Source organism: Notamacropus eugenii, chromosome 5 (assembly GCF_028372415.1).
Source record: "Notamacropus eugenii isolate mMacEug1 chromosome 5, mMacEug1.pri_v2, whole genome shotgun sequence".
NCBI classification, from domain to species: Eukaryota; Metazoa; Chordata; class Mammalia; order Diprotodontia; family Macropodidae; genus Notamacropus; species Notamacropus eugenii.
In genome coordinates this window covers 23,409,811-23,422,962 of record NC_092876.1, presented here as the reverse complement: position 1 = coordinate 23,422,962, position 13,152 = coordinate 23,409,811, and the positions used below count along the sequence as shown (strand labels likewise).

The following is a 13,152-nucleotide window of genomic DNA, read 5'->3' as shown; positions in this document are numbered from 1 at the left end:
GAACGGAAACATCATGGGAAAGGTGAATCTAGAAAGACACTGAGAGCCAAGACCATGGGAATGCACATGAAAAGAACTGGCATCCAGCCAAGAGTCACCCAGCATTGATTAAGTGCTTACTGTGTGCCAGGCACTGTAATATGCACTGAGGATAACAAGGTAGGAAAAACCAGGCCAAATTCACCAGGAGGTCAATAGCCAGGTACTTAGAAGAGACAGGGAGAGCAGAAAAAATAAATGGAAAGGGGAAGTAGGAAGTTGCATTATAGCTGAGGCGTGATTCAAGTCAAGAAAAAGGAAATGAGGAATGTAAGGCTTCCAGGCACAGGACAAAGCCAGGGCAAAGGCATGGAATGCCATACCTAAGAAACAGGCAGTTGACTACTACACTTGGGTGGGAGAGACCTTAGAGGAGAGTGAGGTTGTAATCATCATCACCAGCCTTTGTGCTGTGGTTCAAGGTCTTCACAACACTTGGTAAATATCACATTTGATCCTCACAACAAGGCTGAGAGAGAGGTGTTGTAATTGTCCCCATTTTACACACGGGACAACTGGGGCTCAGACAGAGGACAGACTGACAGGAGATGCCTGAGGCAGGATTTCAGTTCAGGTGCCTGATCCCAGGTACCCTTTCAGGGGACAGGGGCAGCAGTGTTTAATGGTCAGCACCACCTCTGGGCCAGGCTCTGGTCACTGTCCTCCATCAGCCACATAGACAAGCTGGTCCATACAAGATCCACAGCCCCAGCCTGGGCAGCAGATCTGTCCTCCCCCAGCACCTGAGTCCTGACTGTCCCTGCAGCTGACCCAGGACAGGAGGCCCCTCTCCTTACCTGAGCTCAGCTAAGGAGGACAGAAACCCACTGTGGTGAGAGGACAGGTGTTCCTCTTCAGAGCATGGTCCTCCCCTCCTTCTCACACCAGGGTTTCCTGTTTCCTCTTCCTCCTTTCTCTGAGCCTGACATAGATGACCACAGGGAGCCATCATGTTCAGGGAGTGACAGAGAACCCCAGCAGAGCCTGCCTCTCTCCTGTCTCATCCATGCTGCTACTACTGCTGCTGCCCCTGCTCTGGGAGGGTGAGTGGCGTTGGGGCATAGGGAGGCTGGTATGAGGGGTGAGAAGAGGTGGAAATGCTGACCAGGCCTGCATCTGCCCTCCGAGTCCCTGTCCCCAAGACTGGATGTACAGCCCTCAGTGACTGTGCAGGAGGGTATGTGTGCCCACATCCTCTGCACCATTGAAGATTACAGAATATCACAGAATGAGCGCAGCAGAGTTTATGGCTACTGGTACAAAAAACAATATTACAGTGACCGTCTTGTGGCCACAAGTGACCCATCTTGGACAGGGATGAAGGAAGTCCAGGGGAGATTCCATCTCCTTGGGGATCCCAGGATGAACAATTGCTCTCTGAGCATCACAGATGCCCAGTCTTCAGACAAGGGGACATACTACTTCTATTTGAGAAAAGGAGATGGTACATACAATTACCTACAACCTGAACTTTATGTGAATGTGACAGGTAGGATGCTCCTCCCCTAGGAGGCTCTTAGTGCATGAGGCAGGGAGGTCTGGGGAATGGGCTGGCTTTGGAGACCATGATGCTGCCTGTGGAAGGGGTAAGACAATGTGGAGGACACACAGAGAAGCCACTCAGGAAGCAGAGCAGATCCAGGGAAGGGTGTGAAGACCTTCCTTAAAGCTCCAAAGTTGTAGAGGGGAGAGAACTTGGTGGGGTCCACTTGGTGAGGAACCAGGACCCCAGACAAGGCTTAGAGGGGCCCTGGTTCTGCTGAAAAGATCTCTGGAGCTGCTGCCAAAGGAAGGAGATTCACTGACTCTCTTTGGGCCTTTTGCCCTATTATTTCCCCTCCCTCTCTGGGATTCAGTTTCCCCTTATGTACAATGAAAGTGTGATTTTCTACTGCTTTTAATATACCTTCCTTTTGACCTATAATCTATGAGTGACTCAGGGGCTGAGGATGAAGAGGATGCCCCTAGGATCCTAAATGAGAGCCTGCTATGAGGGGAACACTGTGAGAACCAGAGCAGTGGGGTAGGTACCAGCATCTGGAAGGACACTAAAGGACTAACTCCCCTCCCCAGACCATTTCTTACTCTCTCTCTCCAGGCTCTCCAAATGTGATCCAGAAACCAGACATTGCTATTCCAGAGGTATTAGAGTCAGGAAACCCAGTGACTCTGAACTGCACATTTTCTTGGGCCTGTGGGGGAAACAGACCCTTCAAATTCTCCTGGATGGGGGCTGCCCTCTCCTCCAAGTCACAAAGCTCTGAGCCACCCCACTCCTCTCAGGTCTCCTTCATCCCTGGGCACCAGCATCATGGCACCAACCTCACCTGTCAGGTGACACTTCCTGGAGGCCATTTGAGCACAAAGAGAACTGTCCAACTCAATGTGTCCTGTGAGTGCTGGGGCAGAAGGACTGCATCCTACAAGAGAGGGGCTGAGGGAAGATTGTATTTAGGGACCAGGCTCTAGGCCCAACCCTGTGAAATCAGATGCCTTTTTCCTGAGCCAGGGCAGAGAAAGCTGCCTCCCAATGCAAACAAAGGCTGGGATTTCCAATTTTTGTTCACTCATTTGTTTATTTATTCATGGAGGTGGGAAGACAAGGCAGTTGGGGTTAAGTGATTTGCCCAAGGTCACACAGCTAGTAAGTATATCAAGTGTCTGAGGTTGGATTTGAACTCAGGTCCTCCTGACTCCAGGTCCAGGGCTCTACTTACTACACCTCTTAGCTGGGCCAGGGATTTCCTATTTTCTCTCTCTGAACCTCCATGGTTTCAATTTTAGTCTGTGATTCTGGAATTTAATCTCTTCCCTGCCTGGTGCTGGGCTGGGCAGAGAGCCCCCCCCCAGCCAGCCTGGTGCTTCTGTTGCAGATGCTGTGCAGAATGTGACCATCACCATGGCCCAGGACAACAGGACAACAGGTATCAGCAGAGCCCCAGAGGGAGGGCAGAGAGAGAACCTGGGGCCTCAACTTCTACTCTAAGGGTGGGTGTGGATATCAAGGAGAAGAAGGACACAGGAGAAACAGTTTCCCTCATTCTGCAGGCCTAGGTTCTCTTTGGGTTAAGTGTCTCTTCACCTCCTGGACTTACATCAGCTCCCATTTACTCTTGACTTTAAGGATTAGAAACCATTTTGCTCCCAACAGTTCCATGAAATGGAAGTGGGAGAGTTCTTGTCCCCACTTTTCAGATAAGGAAACTGAGTCTCAGAGCTGTGAGCAGGGCCTGACTTAGCTCACAGAGGTCCCCAGCACCAGAGAGGTGTGAAGTCTAAATGTAGAGACTGAATATAGTGACCTCTCCACTGCACCAGGCTTGAGCTGAGAGGGTCAAGTTCCACATTAAGACCCAGTTCCCAGGGCAGTGCTCTGCCTACTGGAACCTTCAAGGTTTCCCTTTTGGGAAAGCTGACCTGGATCTATACAGTCCAGGCCAAATGAGAAGGTTTTGTTACCTGGGCCACTTATGTTGATTTCAGAGCTGATCAGGTTGGGTGGGGGGCCCAGGGGGTGGGGTTGAGGGATTTGAGTAGGAGAAGGCCACAGGTGATGGGTCAAGGAGGGGGGGATGGGTCAAGGAGGTGCTGTCAGTGGGGACAGGTGTCTGGCCATCCAGGCTGAGCTTGAGCATTCAGTCACAGTAGGTACAGTGTTGGCCCCAAGGTCCCAGGGCAGCTGGTGGTAGGAACGTGGATCCTAGTGGTGAGTACAGTGGGTTCCAGCTACAGTGATTACATCTCCCCAGATTTAGATTGTCAGGCTCAGTGTGCAGATATTTCAGTCTCCTATGACCTTGTTTCTTGTGTCTGTGATTCACATTAACTTTCCCTTAATTAGTACAGTGACAGAGAGAGAGAGAAGAGAGAGAGAGAGAGAGAGAGAGAGAGAGAGAGAGAGAGAGAGAGAGAGAGAGAGAGAGAGAGAGAGAGAGAGAGAGGAAGTAAAAAAAGAAAGATAGGATACAAGTAAGAGACGAAGGAAACAAAAGGTAAAGAAAGTAATATAGAAAGAAAGGAGAGAAGGGGGATGGAAGAAGCAAGACAGAGAAATACAGTAGAAAGGAAAAAAGAATACGTCAGATAGAAATAAGGAAGAAAACGGAGAGAAGGGAAAGGGGAAGAAGGGGACAAAGGAAGAAAAGAGAAGAAAGGTCAGGAAGAGAGAAAAAAGGCACAACGGCACGATGTAAGAGAGATAAAGAAGAAATAAAAGAAGGAAGAAAAAAGGAAATGAAAGGAAAGTAGAAAAGAATGAAAGAAAGAAGGAAAAATAGAAAGGAGAAAAGAAGATATTAAGGAAAATAAAATGATAAAATAAAGAAACAAGGAAGGAAGGAAGGAAGGAAGGAAGGAAGGAAGGAAGGAAAAGAAGACAAACAAAACCCAACCTGAGGCAAAGGCAGGAACACAACCCAAGCTGAGTGTGCCCTGGCAGCAGCAGAGGCAGGGGAGGCCTCCATGGTCTGGGGAGCAGCCAGGGAAGGTGCAGGGCAGGGAGAAGGGGCAGGAATCCAGGCTGGGCTGGGCCTGGGGTTTCCCTTCCTGCCTGGGGTCCTATCCTCTCCCACTTGCCCCTTCCTGGTGGGATCTTGGGGGAGTCACACCAGCTTCCTAGCTGCCATGTGCCTGCTGGGTACCTTGAAGGTGGGAAACAGGGGGTCTCTGAGGTCCCTCCAGGTTCTCAGTGCTGGGACCTCCTGATCTTTTTCAGTTTTTGTTCCAGGAAACAGCTCAGCTCTTGTGGTGCAGGAGGGACAGTCCCTTCACCTGCTCTGTACTGCCAACAGCAATCCCCCTGCTACACTGAGCTGGATCCTGGGGAACCAAACCCTGGCCTCTTCCCAGCCCTCAGAGGATGGAGTCCTGCACCTGGATCTGCCCCACCTGGGTCCAGCAGATGGAGGCAATTACACCTGCCTGGCTCAGCATCCTCTGGGCTCCAAGCAGGCCTCCCTGAGGGTCTCTGTGCGGTGTGAGTGAGAGGGGGCTGGGCACCATGGGGTGCTTGGGTCCTGGTGGGGAGAGGAGTGTGTCACGCACTAAGAGAGGGGGTCTCCTGTGTCTTCCCACAGATTCTCCAAGGATTATCAACCCTTCCTGCTTCTGGCTCAAGGAGGGCTTGTTCTGTACCTGTTCTGTCCAAGCAGAGCCAGCCCCTTCCTTGCTTTGGTGGGTAGGGGGGAAGCCTGTGGAGGACAATAGTAGCAGTGACACCTTCCAGGTAACATCAACCATGTCTGAGTCCTGGGCCAACAGCAGCCTGAGAGTGAAGGTGGACAGGGTCCCCAACATCACTGTTAGCTGTGAGGGGAAGAACCCCCAGGGGACCCACACCCTGCTCTTCCAGCTGGTGCCAGGTGAAGGATGAGGGAGGGAAGGCAGCTGGGGCAGAGTATCATGAGGACAGTGGGCCCAATATGGCCACCACCCTTGTTCACCCCAAATTCCCCTTTTGTCCAGATGGGTCCACGCCATCTCATGTGTTCCCACAAGGTATGATCCTGGGTGTCCTCTGTGGAGCTGGTGCCACAAGTCTGCTAGCCCTCTTCCTTCTTCTGTGAGTGTGGGGGCTGGGAGGATGAGGGGATTGGATAGGGGTTTGTGGGGGGAGGATTCAGGAAATGATGGCCTGCTGGGGTGTCTCAGAAATCCTCAGATGCTGATGTGTCCCTAAGTTCAGGCACAGATTATAAGACTGAGAATCAGAAGAGAAATCCAGCAGCCTTCTTTTTTCAGATTAAAAAAACAAGAGATTCATAGAGGAAACGTGAGTTGCTCAAGGTCACACATATGACCTTATGTAGTCAGGTCATGATTTCCAATAATCCAGGCCCCTGAGTTGACCTTACAGGAGTACATGGGGAAGCTGGGGGTGCAGTGACTAGAGCACTGCGGCAAGTCCTGCCTCACACATTTAGAAGCTGTGTGAACCTGGGCAAGTCACTTAAAATGTTTGCCTCAGTTTATTCATTTACCAGCTGGGGTAATAATAGAACCTAACTTGTAGGGCGCTATATAAATGTTAGCTGTAACTAAATGGGATCTATTTGTAATTGCGTGGTGCACTGCCTAGCACACAGTGAGTGATACAGGAACGCTATCTACTGTTATTATATTTTTAAGTATAGTCCTTGGCACAGTGCATGGCTCATAGTAGGTACTTGTCACATTCTTGATTCCTGCCTTGGTCCCTCCCCTCTTTCAGTTCCCCAAGCTGAATCATGGGTTCAGTGTCACAGTCAGTGAGGGGCCCACCTGAATTTAGCCCCACATCATCCAGGGTCCTTGCCCCAAAGTAAGATGAAGGAGAGGTGGTCTGCTGCCTGGCTTGATCATTCCTCCAAACAGGAATTTATATTCTCCTGGACATGAGGTGGAAAGATACCGGGGTAAGAGGCTAAAAATTACACTCTTTAAAAAAAAATAAATTAGGACACTTATCCTTCTCCATTTTGTGGAGCCTCTGATCTACTGAAAAAGTTTTTTTTATTTTATTTTAGTATTTTCTCTCCCTCTGAATTAAGAAAAAAAATAAAATCTTGTAAGAAATTTACGAGTCCAGCAAAAGTCCAATTAAACACAGTAATGGCAATCAAAAATTGGATCTTCTGCTATTTTTGTTTTACTAAAAGTGCCTCTGATTGAATAATGTGATTAAAGAATTGCTGGGCCTGCCCATTGAGGGAAACTTGATTAGACAAATTGTTTTGTAGGAAGGTGCCAAATACCTTTTTGTTTCTATTGAGGCCCTGGGTCAGAGGGTTATGCTGTAAAAAGTGTATAAATACTCTGAGGGTGGAGTTTTACTTTGGGGCTTAGTTTTTGGAAGGAAGTCTGTGTGCCAGATGAGAATCTGGAAAGCTGCTAAGCACCCCCTCCCCCACGAGGCTTTTTGAAAACCCAGATGCTGGTGCTTCCTTCTCTGGCAAAGATATGTGGATGTTAGTGGTCAGGCAGTCTGGAAGCTCTGTCTGTTGATTTTGGATTTCTCTGAAATTTTGATTTTGATTTTCTCTGATACACGTACTTGATTCAAGTGATCGTTAACCCCTCCAAAGTTGCCTTTCGTTTTCTGAAAGCACATCTAAGAGCCTGTGAGAGCATACGTTGGGGTGTTTACTGTTACAAACACCCAAAGCTTTCTCAGTTCCTTTGTCACTTTCGTTACATTCTTTTCTGAAGTCCATTGGTCTTTCCCCTTGATGGAGAAAACAGATAGAAGATGAGAATCTGTCTTCTCTCTGCAGGGCAATGTCCTTTCCCTCTACCACAAACAGTGGCCCTGTGCCTTTTCCTGACTCTGCCCTCCACCCTTTTCATCATCCTTAGCTTTTCTCCCAGTTTTGTCTCCTTCCCAGCTTGAAAGTCCCTTATCACACCTTCCCACAGCATTACTACACTTGCATTCATTCTTCTTTATGTTGCCTGTCTTCGTTGAAAAGCCAAGTGGGTTGGTGAGCTCCTTCTGCATCTGTATCAGTCTTTTTACTTTATTTTTTTTTCATTTTTAATTAAAATTTTTACTTTCACTTTTGAATTCTTACCCCTCCCCCAATTCATTGGGAAGGAAAGAAATATAATACCCATTATAGATATGAAGTCATGCAAAACAAATTTCCAAAACAGGAAAAGCAAAAACAAAGGAAAACATGCTTCAAGCTACATACAGAGTAGAGATTGAGAAGTTTTTCATCGTGAGACATTTGGAATTTTTTTGGATCACTGTCTTAATCAGAATAGATAAATATCTCATGGTTGAGCACCCTTACAATAAATGTGTGCTGTTACCATGCACAAGGGTCTGGTTCTGCTCACTTCATTTTCCATTAGTCCATATAAAACTTCCGATCCTTTTCTGAACTCATCTACTTTTCCATTGCTTATAGCACAAGAGTATTCCACCATAATCATATACTACAATTTCTTCAGCTATTCCCCAATTGATGGGTATACCCTCAACGTCCAATTTTTTGCCCCCATCAAAAAATTCTTCTCTTATCAATAGATTTGGCAAGTAATTTTCTCCATATTCCTCTAATGTGCTTATGTTATTATCCTTTGCATGTAAATCATGCATCCACTTTAAGCTGATCTTGCTAATCGGGATGAGATTTGGTATATACCTTATTTTTCCTGGACTGCTTTCCAGTTTATCCAATGGTCTTTGTTGAGTAGTGAATTCTTAGCTTGGTTTTTGAGTTTGTCTTGAGCAACTCTAGGTACTGTGGTCATTTCCTTTGGAATGTTGTGTGCCTGATCCATTAATAAACCACTCTATTTCTTATTCAGTATGAAACTGTTTTGATGACTGCTGCTTTGTAGTAGAGTTCTGCTTGGCCTCCTTCCCTGTTGGATTAGATGAATTTTAAAATGTGACTCTTTTTGTGCCTGTGGCAGGGATGGATATGTGTTTGAAATAGAGAGAGGAGGAAGAGAGGGAGAAAGAGAGAGAGGGAGAGGGAGGGAGAGAAAGAGAGGGGGGACAGGGAGAGGAGAGAGAGAGAGAGAGAGAGAGAGAGAGAGAGAGAGAGAGAGACAAAATTGTTTCTCTTTGAGTCAATTCATATGAGAGTGAGTTCCAAAGGATACCACTCCCCCCTCTACTTCCTCCTGCATTGTAAAAGCTCTTCCTTTTAGGCCTCTTTTATGTCTGATAATTTTCCCCATTCTTTTCTCCCTTTCCCCTTCTCCCAGTACATCCCTCTTTCTCACTCTTCCATTCTTTTCTTTGACATCATCCCAACATAATAGTCTTGTACCTCTGCCTCCTGTCTATGTGCTTGACTCCTAAATGCCTCAAAAGTGATAAAGTTCTCAGGAGTTACAAGTATCATCTTCCCACAGAGGAATTTAAACAGTTTAACCATATGGGGTCCCTCATGATTTCTCTTTCATTTTACCTTGTTGTGCATCTCTTGATTCCTGTTTTTGAATGTCAGATTTCCTATTCAACTCTCATGTTTTCATGAGGAATGCTTGAAACTCCTCTGTTTCATTCAGTGTACATTTTTATCCTACAAGATTACAATCAGTTTTGGCAACTGGGTTATTTTTGGTAATAATCCTAGCTACTTTTTCTTCTGGAACATGATAGTCCAAGCTCTCTGTTCCCTTGAATCTGTAGTCCAGTTGTGTCAGTTGGGCCTAACTGTTTGTGACCCCATTTGAGGTTTTCATGGGGAAAATACTAGAGTAGCTCACCATTTACTCCTCCAACTCATTTGACAGATGAAGAAATTGAGGCAAAATTAAGTGACATACACAGGGTCACACAGCTAGTAGGTGTCTGAGGCTGGATTTGATCTCAGCAAGAAGAGTTTGCTGAACTAAAGTCCTGACACTCTATTCACTCTCTTACATAGCTGCCCTGTGTAGCAACCAAAGCTAAATCTCATGTGATATTGACTGTGGTTCCACAGTATTTGGACTGTTCCTTTCTGGCTGCTTACAATATTTTCCCAATGATCTCAGAGTTCTGGAATTTGGCCATGGTATTCCTGGGAGTTTCCTTTGGGGAACTCTTTCAGTAGGGGATTGATGATTTCATTTCTTAAAGATGGGGGCAACATAGAAAACATTTTGGGCTGTCAAATCAGGAGATAGGCAGAGATTTCAGACAGCAGAGAGTGCTGGTGTGGTGAGCGGGATAGAAAACTGATTAAAGAGGAGTAGAAGGATTGCCTTGCTCCAGTGAGGACCCATTAGGAAGCATAGTGGATAAAGCATTCAGCCTGTGATGACTAGAACCAGTGTTACCCCATAGGATCACAGGATGTAGAACTTTTGCAGACCTTGAACACAATTTTATCCAAGCCTTTCATTTTACAGATTAGGACACTGAGGTCTAGATGGAGAAAGGGATTTCCCCAAGACATCAGGGGGAAATATTTCCAAATGCAAGTCTCTTGATCCTGTGCCCAACGCTCCTGTTGTTCATAGGCTTGTGGAATTTGGAGCTCTGAGATCACTGAACAGGAGAATGTCATAGGGGAAGGGACCTTAGCGACCCTGGAGTCTGAATGCCTCATTTGACAAATGAAAAAGCAGGAGACAATTGTGGGAAAATGGTATGTCCAGAGTCAGGCAGAAAGTGAGTGACAGGGCCCTCCTCTGCATCCACATCTCAGGTTCTCACCCCTGTACCAACTCTGTCTTTCTACTTCCTCAGGGTAAAGAAGCTCAGGAAGAAGTCAGTGGAAGCAGCAGCAGCAGAAGCATCCAGGGGGCGAGTGGAGGTAGAGTATGCCAGCCCTGGCCTCCCAGTTGTTCACCCAACTCTCTCACTCCCCAGATCCCTCTCTGCCCCAAAGCCATCTCCCCCCACTTTCTACTCCATCTCTCATGATCCTGGGTCCTGCTTTGACTGAACTCCCCTTTGCCCTTTCTCCAGGATCCCAAGAGCCCATCCAGGGTGGACCTGTCCCTCAATCCCATTTCACCAGCTGTAGACAGAGCCCCAACTCCAGCAGCTCCAGAGGATGGACTAGATGACTTACATTATGCCTGCCTGAACTTCCAAGCAGGGAAAGCTAGAGAAGACCATGGATCCACTGATCCCCTCAATGAGTACTCAGAGATTAAATTCCAATGAGTTGAGTCTTCAGCCTTGGTTCTACACTGGGTGGTTCACAAGTCAATTGCTTCCCTCCATTATCATATTCCACAACTATTTATTAAACCTCTGCTACAGACAGATTTGTATAAGATATATCCCCTATACTCAGGGAACTTTCAGTCTAGTAAATGGACCAAACACAAGCCCAGGGTAGTGGTCCCTCCCCAAACTTGGACTCCTCTTCACAGACTGGGATCCTGAGAGAGTTATCTGCCATCTTGTGCTCTAGGAGTCATTTTCATGGACCACTATTATTTCAAACTCCATAGCTCCTGAGCCCCCACCAGTGTGCTTCCCAATAACAATGAAGTGGAATAAAAAGAATAAGAATTCCAAAACATCCATCCCCAAAACCTGGGACTGACTTTCCAACAAATACACAGAGGATATGTCTGTATGGAGAGAAGGAGTGAGCACCAACTCTTAGTGGATGATAATGAGGCACATGGAGAGGGAACACATATGTCTAAGCTAACTAAAAACTCTGAAACTGCAAGTCCTCAATGACTTTTCTCCTTCCTGAAATGTCCTTGCAAAGTTCACTGCTGAGCATGGTATGTATGCTAGCTTTCTGGCCTTGTTGCTTCATTCGTCCAGTTCACTTCTAGGCTGAGTCACTCTACTGCTGGGCAATATTAGCACTTCACAGGATATAGCATCTCACCTGAATGGGTCAATCCCTTGGACTCACTTGGCTGAGTGTCTTTACTGTGCCTTTACTAAGCTTAGTTGGCTCCGTTGTTAGAGCTACAGTCTCCAGAATTTTCCATTTCAGACTGTACACAAGAAGATACAGGATTTAGTTATTCCAAATTCACTGCCCCTGTGCATCTTCCAGTCAAGCAAGGAAATAAGATGCAAGCACAAGAAGTGCTAATATGTCAGAGTACTGAGTAAGTCCCAAGTAGTAAGGGCATTTATCAAGTATTTCATCTTAATATTTACTAAATACCTACTATGAAGGTGCCTGCGTATTTCCAACTTCATTTCACTAGTGAGGAAACTGAGGCTCAGAAAGAAACAGGATATCTTAGATTTAGCCAGAAAAGAGACCTGTAAGGTTACTGAACCCAACCCTCTCATTATATGCATCAGGAAATTCAAGCAAAGAGAGATTAAATGACTTATTCAAGGTATACACACAAGTAACTATCAGATAAGATAGAATACCCATGCCTTCCTGACTCTGAGACCAGAACCTCATCTTCTACACAGCAGTGCACAATAAACACAACCAGGAAGGGATAAGCCAGAACTCACACTCCAATTTACTAATGTTTTTATTCCTTTCTTTCTTTCTTTTTCTTTCTTTCCTTTTTTCTTTCTTTCCTTCTTTCTTTCTTTCTTTCTTTTTTCTTTCTTTCTTCCTTCTTTTCTTTTTTCCCTTACTTTTTTACTTCTTCTTTCCTTTCTTTCCTTCCTTCTTTTTTGCCTTTCTTCTTTTTTCTGCCTTTCTTTTTTCTTTCTTTATCTTTCTTTCTTTCTCCTCCTCTTTTCTATTCTTATCTTCCTTTCTTCTTTTTTCTTTCCTTCATGTCTCTAATTGTCTCTGACTCTGTCTTTATTTTTTATCTCTATTTGCTGTCTGTCTCTCCTGTGATTTCACTGGCACAGGAAATTTCATCTTTCAATGCATATAGATACTTTTGGACTTAAAGAGTTATCTGAATTGCTTAGGGTATTAAGAAGTTAATGACATGACCATAATCGCAACATTCGTTGAGGCAGGAGACAGGATAGCACTGGCTAATGAATTATAGGATCTGTGTTCAAATTCAACCTTTGGTACTTCTTACCCTTGTGACCTTGCACATATCTCTTATCTTTTCCTGGCTTGAAATTTCCTCACCACTAAAATAAGAGGATTCCCTCAGATCATCTTGAAGGTAGCACGTGACTCCACATCTAGGATCCCATGACTTCCATCTAATTTTTCCTGGTGGGAAGGCCAACTCTACACTAGATTTAACTCACAATGACTTAACTGAGTATATGTTGTATCTCCTCTTCCTCATACTCTAGGGGTATGTAAGCTCCTTGAGGACAGGCCCTGCTTCTCCCCTTTTGTCTCCCTGGTTCCTTCACCACAGTTCATATTTAATAAATTTGTGCTTATGAATTTCCAGTAAGATCAGGGTTGAAACAAAGACGTCCACCATCACCACTATTATTCAATATAGTGCAAGAAATATTAGCTTTGGCAATAAGAAAAGAAAAAGAAATTTAAGGAGTTGGAATAGGCAAAGAAGAAACTAAGGTATTACTTTTTGTGGATGATATGATGATATACTTAGAAAACCCTAGAGAATCAAGAAAAAAATACTTGAAATACTAAACAAACTTAGCAAATTTGCAGGATATAAAATAAACCCACATAAATCATCTACATTTCTATATATTATTAACGAAGGTCAACAGCAAGAGATGGAAAGAGAAATGCCACTTAAAGTTACTGTAGACATTATAAAATATTTGGGAGTCTACCTGCCAAAACA

The 13,152-nt window shown here is 45.4% G+C and overlaps 1 protein-coding gene across 1 annotated transcript; it reads left to right on the top strand.

The window, feature by feature from the left end:
• Positions 1-970: 970 nt before the first annotated feature.
• LOC140507415 (sialic acid-binding Ig-like lectin 13) lies at positions 971-10,645 on the top strand. Its single transcript, XM_072615512.1, has 9 exons — positions 971-1,082; positions 1,148-1,528; positions 2,138-2,431; positions 2,913-2,963; positions 4,754-5,014; positions 5,115-5,399; positions 5,503-5,599; positions 10,211-10,277; positions 10,433-10,645. Exons 1-9 carry the CDS (start codon positions 971-973, stop codon positions 10,631-10,633), a joined length of 1,749 nt encoding a protein of 582 aa, XP_072471613.1. The 3' UTR covers positions 10,634-10,645.
• Positions 10,646-13,152: the final 2,507 nt, after the last annotated feature.